This window comes from Mobula birostris, chromosome 3, assembly GCF_030028105.1.
Source record: "Mobula birostris isolate sMobBir1 chromosome 3, sMobBir1.hap1, whole genome shotgun sequence".
NCBI classification, from domain to species: domain Eukaryota; kingdom Metazoa; phylum Chordata; class Chondrichthyes; order Myliobatiformes; family Myliobatidae; genus Mobula; species Mobula birostris.
Genome location: NC_092372.1, coordinates 29021226 through 29039907, shown reverse-complemented (window position 1 = coordinate 29039907; position 18682 = coordinate 29021226). Strand labels below are relative to the sequence as shown.

Genomic DNA, 18682 nt, shown 5'->3' with positions numbered 1-18682 from the left:
ACAGGCTCAAGGAATATGGGCAGTAAGAAGTGTTTTGGGTTATCTGAGGCTATAGATGGCCAAGATTTTTTTTTTTTGGTCTTGGACCTGTCACTCATAATCGTTGTACCATGACACTACAATAGCCAAACCGGGAAGAGGGATCTTGCTTGTTCATGGCACCCATGGTTGGGCAATAAAAAGAACAGTAAGCAGGCTGCAGTGAAGCCCACGGGGAATAGATGGGCCAAAACAAGACCGTAGAACCTATTTGGCTTTCAGGTTTCCTAGCTGTCAAAGCTTGCAACATTTCCGAAGGAATCATAAAAAAATATATATTATTGACATCTAACCCGGAGTAGGATTCAAGATCAGATTTCCCAGGATATCAGGAGAATTGGTTGAGAACTCAAAAGCTGTGTTGAGGTTTCACCTGGAATCTTGAGACTTCCCTTCTACTGAGAAATGCCAGCAATTCTGTACAATATACAGCTTTGTGAATCCACTAAAAAAAAAAACAAAAATGTGTCTGGAAGAGGTTTTAAAAATTCTTGGAATTTAATACACATTTGATGGGAAGAAGTGCAGGTCTATGGGAAAAATTCCAGCAAAGTTGACCAACTGTTCTCTCAATTGGGCTATACTAGGGATTGGGCTATACTGAGTGACCTCCTATATATTATACAGTTTTATTACTTCCGTTCCACTTCTTCTGTTTTCCAGTTCAATGCTGACTGTAAACCTGTCAAAGCAGTTTTCATATTTAAGCTTGGTAGATTTAAAGGTTCAGCACTCTTCAGGAATGTAGGTCCCTCCCTAACAGCAGGAGACATGGAGCAACTTTAGCTTCTCCTGTTCGGGCACAAGTCGCTGTTAAATCATAATCTGGCATTTTACTTGCCATTCAATTAGTCGGGCCATTGTGAGGCATGGAATGGAGCCATCCAGACCAGGAAATCCTAGATTTGATTTCCAGTCTCTGAAAATCCAGCTGGGTGGATCAAGTGACACAAGTAGCCTGAGTTTCCTTGGGTTAGGGTAGGAGGGGCTGGAAACATCTATTCTCATTTGCTAGTGAGTGGCTAGTAAGGGGGATCGAGTGACTCAGAGAGGAGAGAATTAATTTCAGCTTCAACATCCCTCAAACAAGATGTTGATATCAAACCCTCACCAGGGTAGAGCTTTCAACAGAGACTGATAGCTGAAGGGAACAAAAGGAATTGGTTTCAAGAAGTGTTCAAAGTGTAACTATTCTCCTTCAAAAGATGGCAGAGGATTTTCATCGTGCTAATGGAAAACCTTGAGTCAAAGACCAAGTCAGACAGAATGCCAAGAAGGGAGAGTTTGTTATCTATAACACGACTGTGTTGCTTTCTGCGCACCATAAAGTTCATGACCATTTATGGCAAACTACCTGCTCATTTGTTGTAACTGGGTTGCAGATGAAGATTACATCTACATTTAGCATCGATCTGCTCAGCAGCCAAACATGATGTAAGCTTCATAGCAGAGCTGCTGAAAAAACACTTAACTAAAATGGCATTTCAGTCTATTTTTTTTAAACAACATTGGCAAATGTGAATTAGATCAGAATTCACACCCTATTCTGCAGTGGTTTTTCTTTCACTAATAATTCAAGATGGTTGACTAATGCATTCTTGGACTTCAAATTTATTTCAATTTTTTAAAATGCAAGTAAACTTATACATAAATTGTAGATTTAATCCAGCTAGAGAAAGCTGATTATGGAGCAGAATTGGGAATGAATTGCCCAAGTCAAGGCATTACTATATTTAATCTAACTAAAAGATAAATTTTATCAGAAAGTCAGGTAAATATACTTCATATTTAGGCAAAACGAAGAGAAAACAAAAACAAAATGCTGGTGCTGGAAATCTGAAGTGGAAATGGAAAATGTTGGAAGTCAACAGGCCAAGAAACAATATTAAAGAGAGAGAAAAAGAGGTAACATTTCAGCTCTGTGAAAAATCATCAGTCTGAAACTTTGATCCTGCTCCTCTCTCCCCAGATGCTGATTGAACTGCTGAGTATTTCCAGCATTTTCTGCTTCTATTTTGTATTTTAAGCACTGCAGCAAAGTTAAAGGAAACCAAAATCTATGCAATGGAGAAACAAGGCATGGATTAGAATTGGTAACAAATAGTTCAGCCAGGGTTGAGACAGAGGGACTAATAATTTTGGTTTAAAGGGAGGATAAAATCCACTTTTGGTTTTCTTTTGATCATGATTCAATAACACTGTTTAACAGATATTAGGAGAAAACCTGGAGGCAAATTAGTGAGATACCACATAAAGATTTGAAGCTGCATCCACCCCGCACCATAGGGATGGAGGGGAAAAGGTTCGGAAATGGACTAAAGGCAAACTATAATATACTGGCATCACTGATGCATCCAGGGGTTCGAGTAACAATCACCCACTGATGTCAGGCTTTGTCCAACATTAGTGTCCAGAGAGCTGCCTCCTGGAAAAGATCAGAGACGGGGTTCCGGAAAGGACCAAGAACATGAGCAGACTCATTGAAAAACCCAGAGATGGGGACAGGGTCATGAGCAACTCCTTCTGAAAGTGGTGAGGAAGACTGAAGCATCGAGGCATATGTGCAGGTCAGCGGTTGCTTTTAATGGAGGTCATGGGGCCTGTAGGCCGGTTAGCAGCATTCAGACCTGGTGTGGTGATCACCACAGAAGGACTGAGTTCATATGGCCACTCTCATAAAAAGCTGATGGAAAGAGGTTTTCAATATTCTGAGATTGATTTGATTATTGGACTGTACCTTTTCTAGGTCTCCTTCAGTTTTCTTTCTTATTGCTGACTGGTAGTGGGTGATATGTTACTTTTTATGCAAGGGAGAAGTTGGGGATTTGGGGTCTGATGTTGGTGTTTTTCAGCGTGGGCAAATCTGTTAATTTTTGTGTGTGAGAGAGGGTTTGTGGATTTTGATACTATTGTTGCTTTTTTTTAAAACGAGGGTGGAGCTGGGAATTTGATGTTAAGATCATTCTTTCGCAAGTGAGGGGTTGGGGATTTGGAGTTTGTGGTTTTTGGGGGGTGTGGATGATTGTTAGTTTTTTGTGCGGGGAGGTGGGGGGTTTTGGGGTTTCTGAGTTTTGTTTCTTTTTCATGTCGGGGGGGGAAGTGATGGGTTTTCTTTTCATCAACTCCCATGGTTTTTCTGTATTTCATGGTTATCTGGGGAAGACGAGTATCAGGGTTGTATTGTACATGCATACTTTGACAATAAAATGAACCATTCATGCCTTAGTTATTAAGGTAACATTGAGTTTATGACAAGGATTTGAAGAGCTAATTTTTGAATTGAATGCAGAAACACACAGAGAGAATGCTGGAGGAACTCATAAGGTCAGGCAGCATCTATGGAGGGGAATAAACAGTTGATGTTTCAGGCCGAGACCCTTCATCAGGAGTGAGATGCCGGTAAATTAAAATCAGTGTCTATTAATAGAACTGTATGCGTGTTGACATCTGGTAGATGGGATGCCTTCCAGACCATTGAGTGCGGTGGGAGCAGATTGCAGGACTGGTCTGAATCTTCCAATTCTCCCTAGGTACAGGGTGATGCTGGAAGGACTGGCAAATGCAATACATTACATTTGTTAGTTTGGGCATCACACTTTACAGCACCAGGGATTGGAAGTTTGGGGGACAATTTCTACTGTTATAAGTTCGTCCAGTGAATGCATGGGTTTCCTCCCACATTCCAAAAAAAGTTGCGTAGGTTAGGATTAGTATGCTGTGGACATGCTATGTTGGTGCTGGAAGCATGGCCACACTTGCAGGCTTTTTCCACCACATCCACTGAGCTGTTTGCTGATGCAAATGGTGCATTTCACTGTATGTTTCGATGTACATGTGATAAATAAGCTATCCCTTCTTTCTCTTGTTAAATGGAGCTGCACTGAGAACCTAAGTTAGCAAAATCCATGAATGACAGATTAGTACATCAAGTTAATCAACATAGTTGATTTTTGAGTTGTTTTTCTTTAGACGAGGGGAGAGAGCGTGAATGTGATCAAGGACACATATGGACTTGTGTTAGTTGGTTGATTCAAGTCTCACATTAAAGGACGTGAACAAAGTTGAAAGACAATGGACTGAAGTGGTCAAGAAATTGGCCTCAGAGAAGGAAGACATCTAGTAATGGTTGTTTTTCATCCAGGGAGCAGCAAAATTAAAAAATCAACATTTCAGTAGTGTCCATGCTGGGTCCAGCTTCTAATTTTGGAATATGGTGGTGGTTGGCATCTGCCTCTCTTGAAGGACAATGGGTGATGATCATCATCACAAGCCTAGGCAGAAGGTATGGAGATCCTGAGGTGCCCAATCGTCAAGATGCCCCTCTCAACCTCGCGAGTGTAGTGCAAAGGAAAGCTTATGAAGCAATACGTTTGGCACCAGCTTGGCTGCAGGGAGGATGTTCAGTGAACTCCAGCGGCCTTAGGGGTCCACTCTGGGTTTGTTCTCTAGGTTTACTCCCACAGCCTCCATCTCTCCTGAGGCTGCCCGGAAGGTAGTGGGGTTATTTTCCCATAGCTGGGAATCAGGTTGATGAGCACCAGGGCACATCCACACACACCAGAGGGCTTGCGTGCTGCGTGTGCAAGGGGCCAGGCCGCCTCCCGTCCTCTGTAGTTCAGCCTGACTCTGAAAGGAGTTCAGTTTCTGTGTGTCGCCAGCGAGGAGGCACAACATGAGGCTTTGTACTGGAGAGGATATGTACTGGCAGGGAGTGACTTACACATGCAGTGCTCCTTTTCGCAAGACTGTTAGCTAGCGGTGGAAGCAGAAGGTGAGAGCGACAAGCATGACCCACTACTCTATCACACTAGACGCGTCACAACAACCATTTTGGTAGAAACAAGTAGTTTAGAAGTGCTTGTGCAAAGTAGCCAAATTGTGTGGATGACACAAAGTGGGAGGGTTATACATGAGAAGACTCTTAGTGGAAAAGCTAGACACGTGGCAGCTGGGATCTAATGTAGAGAAGTGTGAAGTGAATCATTTTGGCAGGAAGATTGAGAAGTGCATATGTAGGTCAAATAAAACCATTTCAAACAGGATGCAGCCATGCAAAGCACATGAGTCTTTAATGGTAGCATAGCAAGTGAGCAACAGAATTGGAATTATTTGGCTTTATTGAGAATGACAGAATATAAAAGCAAAGTAGTAAAGCACCATCCCCTAATGTTGCACATTTAATGTACTGTAGATGGAGGAAGATTGAGCAGATGACGGGGACGTATCACATCAGCTGATTACACAAGCAACAAGCAGGCTAAAGACAGAAAGCTGTCAGTCAGGTAATCGCCCGAGAGCGGAAAACAAACTGGTGTTCAGCCCTCTGGTCTGTGCCAGCCAGGATTCCACCCCGAGCCTATCCCGTCTGTCAGCCTTTGATCCGTCTCCCGTTCTTCTCGCTACCATCGGGCGGGAGGCGCAGGAGACTCGGGTGTCACGCCGCCGGCTTGGGAAGCAGCTGCTGCCCTGCAGCCACTGGGCTCCTGGACCAGCTTCACTCGTCTCAGTGCTGAACTAACTCTGCACCTCATGTTCTCAGTATTATTGCTTACTTTTTAAATTATTTGCATGATTTCAGATTGGATGTTTGTCAGTATTTGTTATGTGTGGTTTTTCCTGTACTGCATTGCATTTTATTTGTTTTTCTGTGCGTGCCTGCAAGGAAATGAATCTCAAGGTCATACATATATAGTATACAAACTTCGATGATAAGTTTAGTTTGCACTTTGAGATGAATGTTACAGTGAACAAGCAGAAAAGTACCTTGAGGCCAAGACCAGGTCAACTACCACACCCTCACCAAATGAAAGAGCAGCCTCTGGGGAATACAAAATGTGTTCTTGCTCCCATCTCTTACATTCTCACAATCTGCAACACACTAGCTGAATATATTAGATACAGATTCAATTGTGGCTTTTAAAATTCTTAAGTGGATAAATACTTTATAGAATAGAGGAATGGGACCCTCTTGAATATTTTTCAAAAGCTAGTAGACATGCTGGGTTAAATGGCTGCTCCTGTGATATGAGGCACTCACTTGTATGATTCTATAACAGACAGGCTTGCATTTATACCTGCAGATCCCAATGCTACTCACCTTTGGGTACCTCCAACTTGCCCTTAGTGAAGCAAAATAAAAATAATTCACAAGATACAACCCTTAGTGAAAACCAACTTTATTCACCAAATGAACCACAAAATAAAAACACAAGTAATCTTCCAAATTGTACTGGAAAGTTGGTAGTCATTAAATGTTAATATTAGAAGCACATTGTATGAAAATAAAGTGATATTTAAAGGCAATGGAGCTTAAGTAACAAGTTAAGTTTGCAAGATAAATGTGAATGTGAGGCAGTTATGCAAAATAGTTGATGATTTACCATTTGAAATGTTCTGGGAGAGGCCTGAAAACATGTGTGTTTCCTGTGGCATAATAGAGCACTTGATAAAAGTATTAGACACAATTGCCTGAAATTCCCATTAATGGAGCATCGTAAACAAATATTAAAAAGAAACAAATTGTAATATTAAAGATTTGCACACAGATTGCCCTATGTTATTGCGATTTAAAGGTTCACTTATTTAAGATACAGATACAAGCATCTGAAAGTACTATGCCCAATGCAGGAAAATATTATGGCTTCTAGTTAAGAAGAGACCAAGAACCCAAAACTAATTGGTAATATATTAAAAGGTAAATTTTCTTTTGGTTAGATGCTGAACATGTTTCACTGAACTTGCAATTTAGTTATCTTATTTAAAGCCGGACAGAATAAAAATTACAGGCAATACCTCACAATATTTTCAAAACAAAATAAATTTGCAGAGTCCAGTACATTCAAACTCTGAATTCTTTAAAGATATCTCTGTTTACTGGAAACACAGCAACTTTACAGGCCAAAACGAGATTAAACATTTTGATTTTAAAGGCACCCTGCTGAAATACTGCATTATTCATGTACATCTGGTTAAAATATAGAAAAAAAAGTTAGGAAGTAACACTAATTCCCCAAAAACACAGCATTTCTGACCTGATTTAACACAACATTACTGTTGCTGTTATAGGGAGGGGGTTTTCCATTATGGAATTTTAATGATATGTATCATTTAGCCTCTAAAATCTAAAATTAATGTATGTGGCACACACTTCATCATCCCCTATTACTGCTTTAATTCACTGGTATCGTTGGCTTTATACCATTATATTGGGAGGTACGGCTCTTGTGCATTATCTTTGGAATTTATCAAATATATCTCCTGACTTCCTGGCTTCATAAACTTTAAAAAATATATCATACAAAGGCTTTACAGCAACATTTTCAATGTCATCAATACTGCAACCACTCATTTCAGTCTCATACTATTGCATTCATACATGCAGACATTAATTATTCCCTTCTATGCACAAAATGTGTTAAACGTGAATGAACATGTGCAGATCTATAGAATGCAGAAAAATTTAGGAAATGGATCGCTTATTGCACCTTTTGGGGAATTATGAACAAGCTATTGCATGAACATTTCAAAAAAAAAAATCTGGCCACAGATTTATCTGGATTAGATCCTTTGCTGTTGATTAATGAACTAGATGCATGGCCAGGATTAGCGGTTAGCTTGTTTTAACCAGACTGCACTTAGTTTTCCTCTTGGTCACAAAGTTCTGAAGGAAGGAATCTATACTGCTGCTGACGGATGAGTGCAAGTTTCTTACGAGCATCTTCGAGTTCCCTTTCCTTTCGCAGCATCTCCTCCTGGGCCGCAATAATCTGCGAAGGAGACAGCTGGTCACTTCGAGCACAGCAGACACATGCAATTCTTCATTCCTCATTTTTACATTCAAGTATCTTGGCATGGACTGAACTTATCAACCCAAAATGCTGGGAAAAACTCTGCAACAGTAGGAACGGCAATGTGAGCAGTTCCTCTTTTAATAGCTGCTGCCTGAATTGCTGAACCTTTACAGTGTTTTCAGAATTTACTTCAGATTTTCATCATCTGCTTTTATGATTTCCAGTTACACCAGAAGTAACTGCCCACTATTCATTGTTTGAGATGTTGTGAAAACACTAGATTCCTTTCCCTGAACCCCAATAGTGTAGCAGCTTTTGTTTTAGGGCAATCAAGCAGCTTTGTGGTCAATTTCTGCCAATATAAAGTATTAATCTGTGATAAGACGGCTGAACGGATCCTGACCCGGATCTGGGCCGTACCCTCCAAATATCCGGACCTGCCTCTCGGTTTTTTTGCACTACCTTACTTTCCATTTTTCTATTTTCTATTTATGATTTACAATTTAAATTTTTATATTTACTAATTTTTACTATTTTTAATATTTAATATTTGTAATCCAGGGAGCGGGAAGCGCAGAATCAAATATCGCTATGATTGTATGTTCTAGTATCAATTGTTTGGCGACAATAAAGTATAAACTATAATTTTTACATTTATTTAACTAAACTAATGAAGGTCTTTAATGAAAGGCCTAGATCGAGTGTTTGTTGAGAGAATGTTTCCTATAGTGTGGGAGTCTAGGACTAGAGGGCACAGCCTTGGAATAGGATGCCCCTTTAGAACAAAGATGAGGAATTCCTCTATCTGTGGAATTCATTGCCATAGACACCTGTGGAGGCCAAGTCAATGAGTATATTTAAAGTGGAGGTTCATAGGTTCTTGATTAGTAAGGGCATAAATGGTTATGGGGAGAATCCAGAGATTAAGATGCATGGGTTCCACGGCGAATTGGCTGTTTGGATTCAGAACTGGTTGCGCGTAGAAGACAGAGGTTAGTGGTTGAAGGGACTAATTCGAGCTGGAGGTCTGTATTTAGTGGAGTTCTACATGGATCTGTGCGGGACTTCTGCGATTTGTGATGTATACAAATGATCTGGATGAAAATATAGATGGGTGGATTAGTAAATTTGCGAATGATACCAAGTTTGGAGGAGTTGTGGACAGTGCAGAAGATTGGCAAAGAATTAATACGATATTTTGCAGATATGGGCTAAGAAATTGCAGATGGAGTTTAACTCAGATAAATGTGAGGTGTTTCACGTCAGTAGGGCAAATGCAAGGAGACGGTACACTGTAAGGGCAAGGTCCTTTACAGTGAGAGATGGTGGGATCCAAGTTCATAGCTCCTTAAAAGTGCCTACACAAGACGATAAGGTGGCTAAAAGGCTTATGAAATGCTTGCTTCTATTAGTTGAGGCATTAAGTTCAAATGTCAAGAGGTTATGTTGCAACTTTATAAAACTCTGGTTAAGCCACATCTGGAATATTGTGTACAGTTCTAGTCACCTGACTGTAGGATGGATGTTGAGGCTTTGGAGAGGGTGCAGAAGAGGTTTACTGGGATGCTGCCTGGTTTAGAGGGCATGTGCTATCATAAGAAGTTGGATAAACTTAGATTTTCTCTTAGAGTGTCAGAGGCTGAGGGGAGATCTGATAGGGATTTACAAAATTATGAGAGGCAAAGATAGAGTAGACAGAGAGCATCTGTTTCCCAAGGTTGAAATGTCTAATACCAGAGGGCATGCAGTCAAGGTGAGAGGAGGTAGGTTCAAGGGGGATGTGAAGAGTAAATTTTTTCACTCAGAAAGTCATGGACACCTGGAATGCACTACCTGGTATGATGGTAGCAGATACATTAGATGATTTTAAGAGGTATTTGGATAGGTAGGGTAGTTGGAGGGATGTGGACACGGTGTAGGTAGGAGGAATTAACGTTTGAGTGTTTTTGATTTGCTTTTTAGCTGGCTTGGCACAACATTGTGCACCAAACAGCCTGTTCCTATGCTGTACTGTTCTATGTTCTAATGTAGTTGAGAGGGATAATAAATCAGCCATGATGGAAAGGTGGAGCACACTCGATAGGCTGAAGGGCCTATTTCTTCTCCTACGTCATATGGTTTAAATACCCTTTGAGATTTTAATGAATATCCTTTGGCTTATTAGCTGTCATTTCCAACACAATCCACTCACTCACCTGAGCAATACCACCAACCATCTTATTCTTGACGACCACATTTTCCTCTTCATGCTCATTGAATGCTGCAGCCTTCTGGGCGGCTTTCACGAGATTGTCAGATGCCCTCTTCACAGCGTTCCCTGCGGTCTGTAAAAGAGAATCACCAAGTGATCATTCAAAATTAAAGTGTAGTTGGGACTAGAAGTTCGCCAGATGCTGCGGACAAAAGACTATTAAGTGTTATAAGACCACTAAATGGTTGCCTTGTATGATAAATGGATTCTTGGCCTCACAATCTATCTTGTTATGATCATGCATTTATTCTTTACCAGCACCGCACTTTCTCTGTGATTATTACACTTTATTCTGCTTTGTTATTGTTTTACCTTGCTCTACTTCTGCACAAACATTATTCAAGACTGTCATGGTACACATGATAAAATAAACCAATTCCTAGAACTCTATACTATAATTATTCTGAAAATGTCTTCCTGAATAATACATATGTGAAGCAAAAAGGTGCAATAAAACATGAATAAATGCAAGACCATTGGAATTTATTGTCATGTATTGTCTTGTAAAGTATGGCGAGCTGTGGGTACAAAGACAAACATCACAGATACGTGATCCAGACAACACCCAGGACAGGTAGTTTATTAATAATTTATGTACAATTTATATGTCTGTGTGCTGTCTGTATTTATACAACTAAAGCTGATCTTTGATAGTGTACCATATGTACTGAATGTACTAGTGTAGTGTTGGGATGAATGAATAGGGTGCATAAAGATTAAGGTGTCAATAGTTTACCAGGTATCTGAAAGCAGTGCCTTCTGATACGCTTACAAGACCTGGACCATCTACAGCAGGAATCTTGCGGTGCTAGGAAGTCATTACTAAAGTGCATCAAAATCAGAATCAGGTTTACTATCACAGGCAAATGTTGTAAAATGGTTAAATTAAATAAGTAGTGCAAAAACAGAAATTAAAAAAGTAGTGAGGTAGTGTTCATGGGTTCAATGTCCATTCAGAAATCAAATGGCAGAGGGAAAGAAGCTGTTCCTGAATTGTTGAGTGTGTGCCTTCAGGCTTCTGTACCTCCTTCTGGATGGTAACAACGAGAACAAGGCATGACCTGGGTGATGGGGGTTCTTAACAATGGCCACTGCCTTTCTGAGGCATCACCCTCAAATTGACTAGAAGGATTAATGAACCAATGCTAAAGTCTTATCCAGATTCATATTCATTTATTTATCACATGTATATGGAAATATACAGTGTAATGTGTCTTCTTCCAGCACTGAGGCCCTAAACACAAATTGGGATACTTTGGGCCATGCTCATTGTTTGCATTCCTGATCCTATTTTGAGCTTCATTACTTGTTCAAAAGATTCAAGGATAGTCTTAAAGCTTCCTTGGGGAAAAAGATACAATATTTCCACTGACACCTGAGAATCCGTGACTTATGACTGCTTAAAGTGGAGAAAGAGCATTTGGGATGGTAAAATGAAGAGAGACTGTGCATCGGGTGCTTACAAGAACAGGAGGGATGTATCACTTCAGGAACTACCCATGGAGGAGTCTGTGGTTCTCAATGGCCTCATTAATCACCTAAGAACCCATAAAACCAGAGTGGAAGCAAGTCATTCTCAATCCACAGAGAATCTTAGTAAGAAGGATAAATTATTCTCAACGCTAATTTGTCGAGAATGTTATTGAAATTGACAAATTGTATATACTCTTAGTGGATGTTGGATTTTATTTTCCAGCATGTGTGTTTTCTGCTAATTTAAGGATCAGGAGAGGTACTACGATTAAATTCCATGACTTTTCACAATATTGCAGTGCAATATTTTCTTAAACTGAGAGAAAATCTCCAAAGATAAAGGAGTTATGTACATTGAATGAAACACTTATTAAAGTGCTTGACAACACTTGATATCTGGGCTACTGATAGAATTTGTGTATGTCACCAGTTGAGTGTTAATATTTGAAATGGTGTAAATTGTATTTACTGCAAAAGGCCTCTACCCTTTTCATACCTGAAGTCTCTTCATGGCTTCTGAATCCTGATCAGCCTTCACCTTGCAGGCCACTAACAGCTGAGCTGTGGACGCCGCCACCTGTTTGGCTGAAGAGATGAGCTTCTCCTCACTGGCGTGACCTTGAACAGCTGCATTGGCCGCTTCACACAAACTGCTTGTAGCAGCAGCCACCATCCGAGCCTATTAAAGCAGGTATGTTACATGTCTGAGCTTGAAACAACAGCATCAAAACGCAAGAACTAAATAGGATCATCTGCATACTAGTATTTGAGTAACTTAAGTTACACAGAGATTTCAAAATCCTTTGCAATTGCTTAAATAGTTCTAACCAGTTAACAATGCATATATATTGTTTAGGAGTTTCTTGAAAGTGATATATTATAATGTGTTTATTTTCTGTGTACTTTTGGAAGAGGGAAAGCTGCAGAGTGATTTATATATAAACACGTAAGCATTTTCATATTTGTTCACAACTAAAATTAATGCAAGCAATGGAACTATAAAGCATAGGAGTGCATTTTCATGGGTGAAACAGGATTTCAAAGTCTCTTTAGTCTCCAGTTAACTTGATGCTTATGGGGGAATAAGCTATGTGTATCTTTAAACCAAGCAAGTCTCAAAAAGAGGAAGTAATTTTATACCCATTTATTGCTATGCCTAACATTTAATAACTGAGGTAGTTTTTTTTTGTAGTGGAAGCATTAGATTATAAGATACAGGAGCATAATTTGGCCATCGGGCCCTTGTGTCTGTCCTGCCATTTAATCCTGGTTAATTTTATTTTTCAACCTTTTCTTCTCAATCTCCTTACTAATCAATAATTCTCTTCTGAATCCCCTTACTAATCAATAACCTGTCACTCCCCGTTTTAAATATATGCAGTCGACTCACCCCCTCAGCCCTCTGTGGCAACAAACACCAAAAGCTCACCACCCTCTGTCTGAAGAAATTCCCCCTGATCTCAGTGTTATAGGGACATCCTTTAATTCTGAGAATGAACCCTTGGATCCTAAGACTTTCCTACTAATGGAGACATCCTCTCCATGTGATCTCTATTTAGGCCTTTCAATGAGTTTCCCTCATGCTTCCGAACTCCATTGAGTACAGGCCAAGAGATGATCAAACACTCCTCATACATTAACATTTTCATTCTTCTGAACCTCCACAGGACCCATTTCATTGCCAGCACATCTTTCTGTAGACACGGGGCCCCAAAAGTGCTTATCATACTCCAAATGTAACTGCACACATTTCAAACACAATACTCACTGCTGAAATGAGGCCTTGGGACCATTGGCCGTCATCAACTGCATTTGCTGGCACAGCTCCAACCTGCAGGAACAACATCAATATTGATCACCTTCATTATAGGATATTTTAAAAAATAATTTATTAGGTCAATGTTGGTCTTTTTTTTTTTAAAAATTAAGTTCTTTAGGGATGCTTGCCTTGGGGCTACCAGTAAGCAAACACATCAAGGTTGTATAATTAATACATCCTCCAGTATAAAATGAAACTTTGAAACTTTAGAAGCAAATTGGTTAAAAAGTTAGCTTCTTCTATACAAGTTAAGATTTCTGACAACTAGCATAAAATCATAGTAATTTTTTGTTGTACTAATTCCTGAGAAGGTTGGTGCAAAAGTAGGTGTAGACATGAGGCCTCACAATGTAAATGGCACAAGCATATAAACTCTTTATGATGCTGAGAAAATATAAAATACATAAAATATTATAAAAGTAATAGATAATTTTCATTAAATGTCCACATTCAGGCTAATTTGTAAAATTATCTGGTACTAGGTAATTATTTATTTATTTATTTACCTTGCCTTGAGCCACAAGCTCTCTCTGAGCAGCCGAGGCAGCTTTCACGAGGGCACTGGTTGCTGCGGCAATTGATTTGGCTGCCTCCAGGATCTGTTCTTCAAAGTTAAGACTTTCATCGGCTTGCTGTTGGATAAAATTTTTAGATTAGTTATGAGTGTACAATTATTGAAAATACATGTCAATTGCCAGTAATCTGAATTTACCAAGACTGTTAAACAAAACTAACTCAAGTTCAATATAATGAAGAGTTCAGTGAACCGATCACAAATAACTGATGAAAAATCTTTTTTTTAAAAAATATTCTGTCCATTTAAAAGAGTATAAGATACATATATATTGCATTAGCTCACTAAATATTGTGTTATTAGATATGGAGTTCCACTAATGAAACACTGAAGTGTAGTAACATTAATAAGCCACCTTTTAAAATGTTGTAAAGACAAGAAACTATACAAATATGTTTGATATATAGTTGAGTTTTAGTTAACAACCTAATATAGCAAACATATCAGACAGTCTCTTGTACAATATTTGTATAGTGCTAATCAAAATATTTATTATACTGTAAATAATTTTGCTACTAAATAGAAACTGATGGTGTCAAAATTAATACCATAATCCAAACAAAGAGATTTGGATGCCATAGTTGTAACATACATGCATGATACAATATTTTAAAAAGAAATTGCTAAAAGTTCAGCCAAGTGTAACAATTTACTTTTTCCAATGCATTAACTGAAAATTCATCCACTGGTACAGTTACAGATCGTATTTTTGCAAACTTTGATTGTGACCGTTAAGTTTTTTTTTTAAATAAAACTAGACTATTCATATTCTGAGGTCTTAAAAGTCCACAACAATCCACTTACAGTCCGCTTATTCAGTATGTAGAAACAGTTTAAGGTGAGACCCTGAAAGGTCAGAGACCGAGAAAAACCCAAGTGCAAACCTAGCTACCTTGAATAAACTAATGCCCAGTGTAGACTTGGGCTTTCATTCCAGAGAACCTGAGGAATCCCTCTTCTATCCACCGTTGATTTTCTACTGCTGTAAATATGCACATGGATGAACTACAGATAAGGACAAGCTTCTCTTTGTCTGTGATTCATTGATAATCAAGTCATCGGCCAATATATTTCTGAGTTAAATCAGTCTGTTGGGTAAAAGAGTGGATAGTCACAGAACACTAATAACTTTGCCCACAGTGCCAACTGGCTACTTTCAGGAGAAGATGATTAAGGTAATAGAGTCATAGAGATGTACAGCACAGAAACAGGCCCTTTGGCCCATCTAGTCCATGCAAAAACCATTCAAACTGCCTCCTCCCATTGGAATGCACCAGGACCATAGCCCTCCATACTGCTACTATCTATGTACCTATCCAAACTTCTCTTAAACTTTGAAATTGAGCTTGCATGCACCGCTTGTGCTGACAGCTCATTCCACACTCTCACGGCCCTCTGAGTGAAGCGGTTTCCCCTCATGTGTCCCTTAAACTTTTCACCTTTCACCCTTAACCCTTGACATCTGATTGTCGTCCCACCCAGCATCAGCGGAAAAAGCCTCCTTGCATTTACCCTATCTATACCATCCATAATTTTGAATATCTCTATCAAATCGCCTCTCAATCTTCTAAAGAATATAGTCCTAACCTATTCAATCTTCCCTTATAACTCAGGTCTTCCAGTTCTTGCAAACATCCTTGCAAATTTTCACTATCCTCTTTCAATCCTATTTACATCTTTCCTGTAGGTAGGTGACCAAAACGGCACACAAATTAGGCCTCACCAATGTTGTATACAACTTCAACATAACATCCCATTTCCTGGACTCAGTACTTTGGTTTATGAAGGCCAATGTGCCAAAAACTTCCTTACGACCCTATCTACCTGTGACGCCATTTTCAACGAGTAAGTGGTAAAATGAAAATGTACGCCAACCCCAGCAGCAAGAACAGCAAAATCCATGCTGCACACTTTTCAACAACCTTGCAGGTCTTTGCAGTAAACTAATCTGGTGCTGGGAGGTCGGAATGTGAGTGAGTACACTTACACTACTCAGTTCTCCACTCTGTTATCCTTCCCAAAGACCAAATGCTTGTCAGTGAGATGGAGGTACACTTTAAGAACAGCATGATAATTACAGATAATTATCAATCTCTCTAGGCACTCAGTCCATAACAACTCAGTAGCAACCACGATCTGCTATCTTCCTCTACCCTTAGATGTCTGCAAGTTCCTGCTTCACAGATCTATATTTGCAGGTCGTTCTCTGGTGCTGCCTTCCAAGTTTGCGGTACAAATATGCATGCCTCAACAGTAAGCAGACATAAGAGCATAGAGGCATAACACAGGCCCAGTCTTGTCCCTAAACATCTACACTCATGCTTCAACCTTTGTTCAGTGGATAATGCCATCACCTTCAGCAAATTCTTCTCCGTTTATGTAATACTGTCAGGGTCAACAGCAACACATCTTCACTGGCCCATGTGAAGTCAGCGGCTGCTACACAGATGAGAATGAAACTTAACTCGTATGTCTCAAACCTAAAACACAAGAGTGACGTGATGTTTATGACTAGGAAATGCTATTCTCAGAAATCATTATTCCGTTTTTGCTAGCTTTGTAAGTCCCCGAGTAGGAGAAATGAACTTTAAAGTCATTCTGCAGGTGTTTTTTCACCTTAGGTTTAGCTCTTGGCTGGAGTTGTTCCAGTTTCTTGGCTGCTGCCTCTATAGCAGCAGCAGCTCTCAGCAACTCATTCTCAGCAATAACTGTTGGGTCTTCAGGATCCACCCATTCTGTTCCTGAAATAAAAGGTGACATAAGAAAGTTACCAATGTCCATTGTTTAAAAAAGAAAGTTTCCTTGCACTGCAGAATATGTGCAAAATGCACTTATGAGTAGCCTTAATGATATTGCAGAGTTAGACAATAAAGGTATTTTTTTGTTAAGAAGACAAAAGTCCAGCTAATGCTGTGCTTGCTACCTAACATTTTCACCCAGCAGAAATACAACTTAATACAACACTGTAGCAGGCCCTTCTGGCCCAATGAGCCTGCACTGCCCAATTACACCCATGTGACCAAATAACGCACTAACCCAGGCAGCTATGGAATGTGAGGGGAAACCAGAGCACCTGGAGGAAACCCACATGGTCGCGAGGAGAACATACAAACTCCTTACTCTTTACAGGCTGTGGTGGGAAACAACGTGTTGCTGGCACTTTAATAACGTGCTGCTAACCCCTGTTCTACCAGGACAACTTGACCAGAAATACTATAATATAGAATCTAGAACCTACATCACCAGTTGCTACTTAAAGAGCAAGTCAAGACATGACCATTGAACAATATTTTGAGTAGTATTTGGGCAATTTTACTTTAAAAGGTATCCTGTATATATTCAAGTTACTGACTACCAATCTGCTGAGCTGAGGTCAGACTTCTCAACCTCTCATTCTGCTTTCAGCACTCCCATGCTTCCTTAATGTTCACTGACCCGTTAACGGGACGCATACACAAACACCCTCCTCAGCTGCTGAGCCTGGTGCACTGTCCATAACCTCTCAGGATGCTACACTAAAGGATGGTTCATGGTACTTCTACGAGCTCCAAGTTTCCGAATTAGCCTTCATCTGGAATTTACGTACTTGGAAACACCAAACAAGGAATGAGAAAGGAGCATGGTTTCAGCTGCAGGACATTTACAGCATATGGATGGAAGACTTAGGAGGGATTCTGGGCAAATGAAAAAGTCACATAATTGGAAAAATCCAGAAGCTTGACTCAACCCATTATACACTTCATGTCTTTTTTCTGTCCCCAAAAAATATAAATGGAATTGGTATTAAAAAGTGCGGCCATTTCTGACAAAATTCACCTAATTATCTTCTGGAATAAAAATATCAATAACAATTATACTCAATCTGATAATAATGTTATTAAGAAAATAGTGATTTAAAGGACAAACAATTAAGGACTCTCTGTGAAATTAAGTAGTATGAAAGTGCAAGGCTGCAAACACTGATCATGCAAGAGTCAACAGCCAGTTGCCACAATTCACAACTATCGGCAGCACACTGGAAGATTATCTACTCCAGCAGAGTTTCCTCCAGGGTTTTGTGGCTGCAAGAAGCTCACTAAAAATTCCATATAAAGTAATTAGTCAGACGTGTATATTTGAAAAATGGGAACAAAATATATGCTGTATCCTGGCAAACTGCCTAAAAGTCATCATCTAATTATCTTTGAAATTTAATGTTGAAATAATGGAATTCCTGCTGTATACATTCCTACGCCTTTTAAGTTTCACTGTGTAGTTGTGTAATGCTAAAGTCAGCATTATGTGGCTGTAGTGCGTACTCAACCCTTTCAATTTTCCAGAATAAATGCCTGATGTTCGAGTCAGCACACAACATGCAACATTTAAAGTGCTTCCAGTGAACTTGGCTTCAAAGACTGGGGAAATAATTTTGCTCAAATGCAGTAATTATAAATGAAAGGACGAAATAAAATTTTGAGGTGAGGGAATCATTGGACCAAACTGGTACACAATTGTAACAATATGACTTGCTTGCCAAACTATTTTGGAACTTAAGGTTCTGTTTATTTTAGTATAAATCCCTTCGCTTCCTTTTAACTTAAATTCATGGCACCCAGGGCTTTAATCATTTGTCTTCATTCCTCTCAGGCTGGACTCAATCCCTAGTTTCAGCCCCTTATCCAAGTTCGTGCTTTGCTTTCACAGAAACCTTTGTTCAAATCCATCCAAACAGTTGTACCCCATCGTTGTACCAAAAA

General features: G+C 39.5%; 1 protein-coding gene across 2 annotated transcripts in view; it reads right to left on the bottom strand.

Annotated features, from left to right (window-relative positions):
* Positions 1–6199: 6199 nt before the first annotated feature.
* Positions 6200–18682, bottom strand: part of tln1 (talin 1) — a 237027-nt gene continuing 224544 nt past the window's right edge. For both annotated transcript variants that reach the window (XM_072252383.1, XM_072252384.1), the window contains exons 53-58: positions 16563–16687; positions 13879–14004; positions 13322–13384; positions 12050–12232; positions 10025–10153; positions 6200–7805 (exon numbers count right to left, since the gene is read on the bottom strand). In XM_072252383.1, coding sequence (XP_072108484.1) covers positions 7674–7805; positions 10025–10153; positions 12050–12232; positions 13322–13384; positions 13879–14004; positions 16563–16687 — 758 coding nt within the window. In that variant the 3' untranslated portion in view covers positions 6200–7673. The remainder of the gene's footprint in view (positions 7806–10024; positions 10154–12049; positions 12233–13321; positions 13385–13878; positions 14005–16562; positions 16688–18682) is intronic.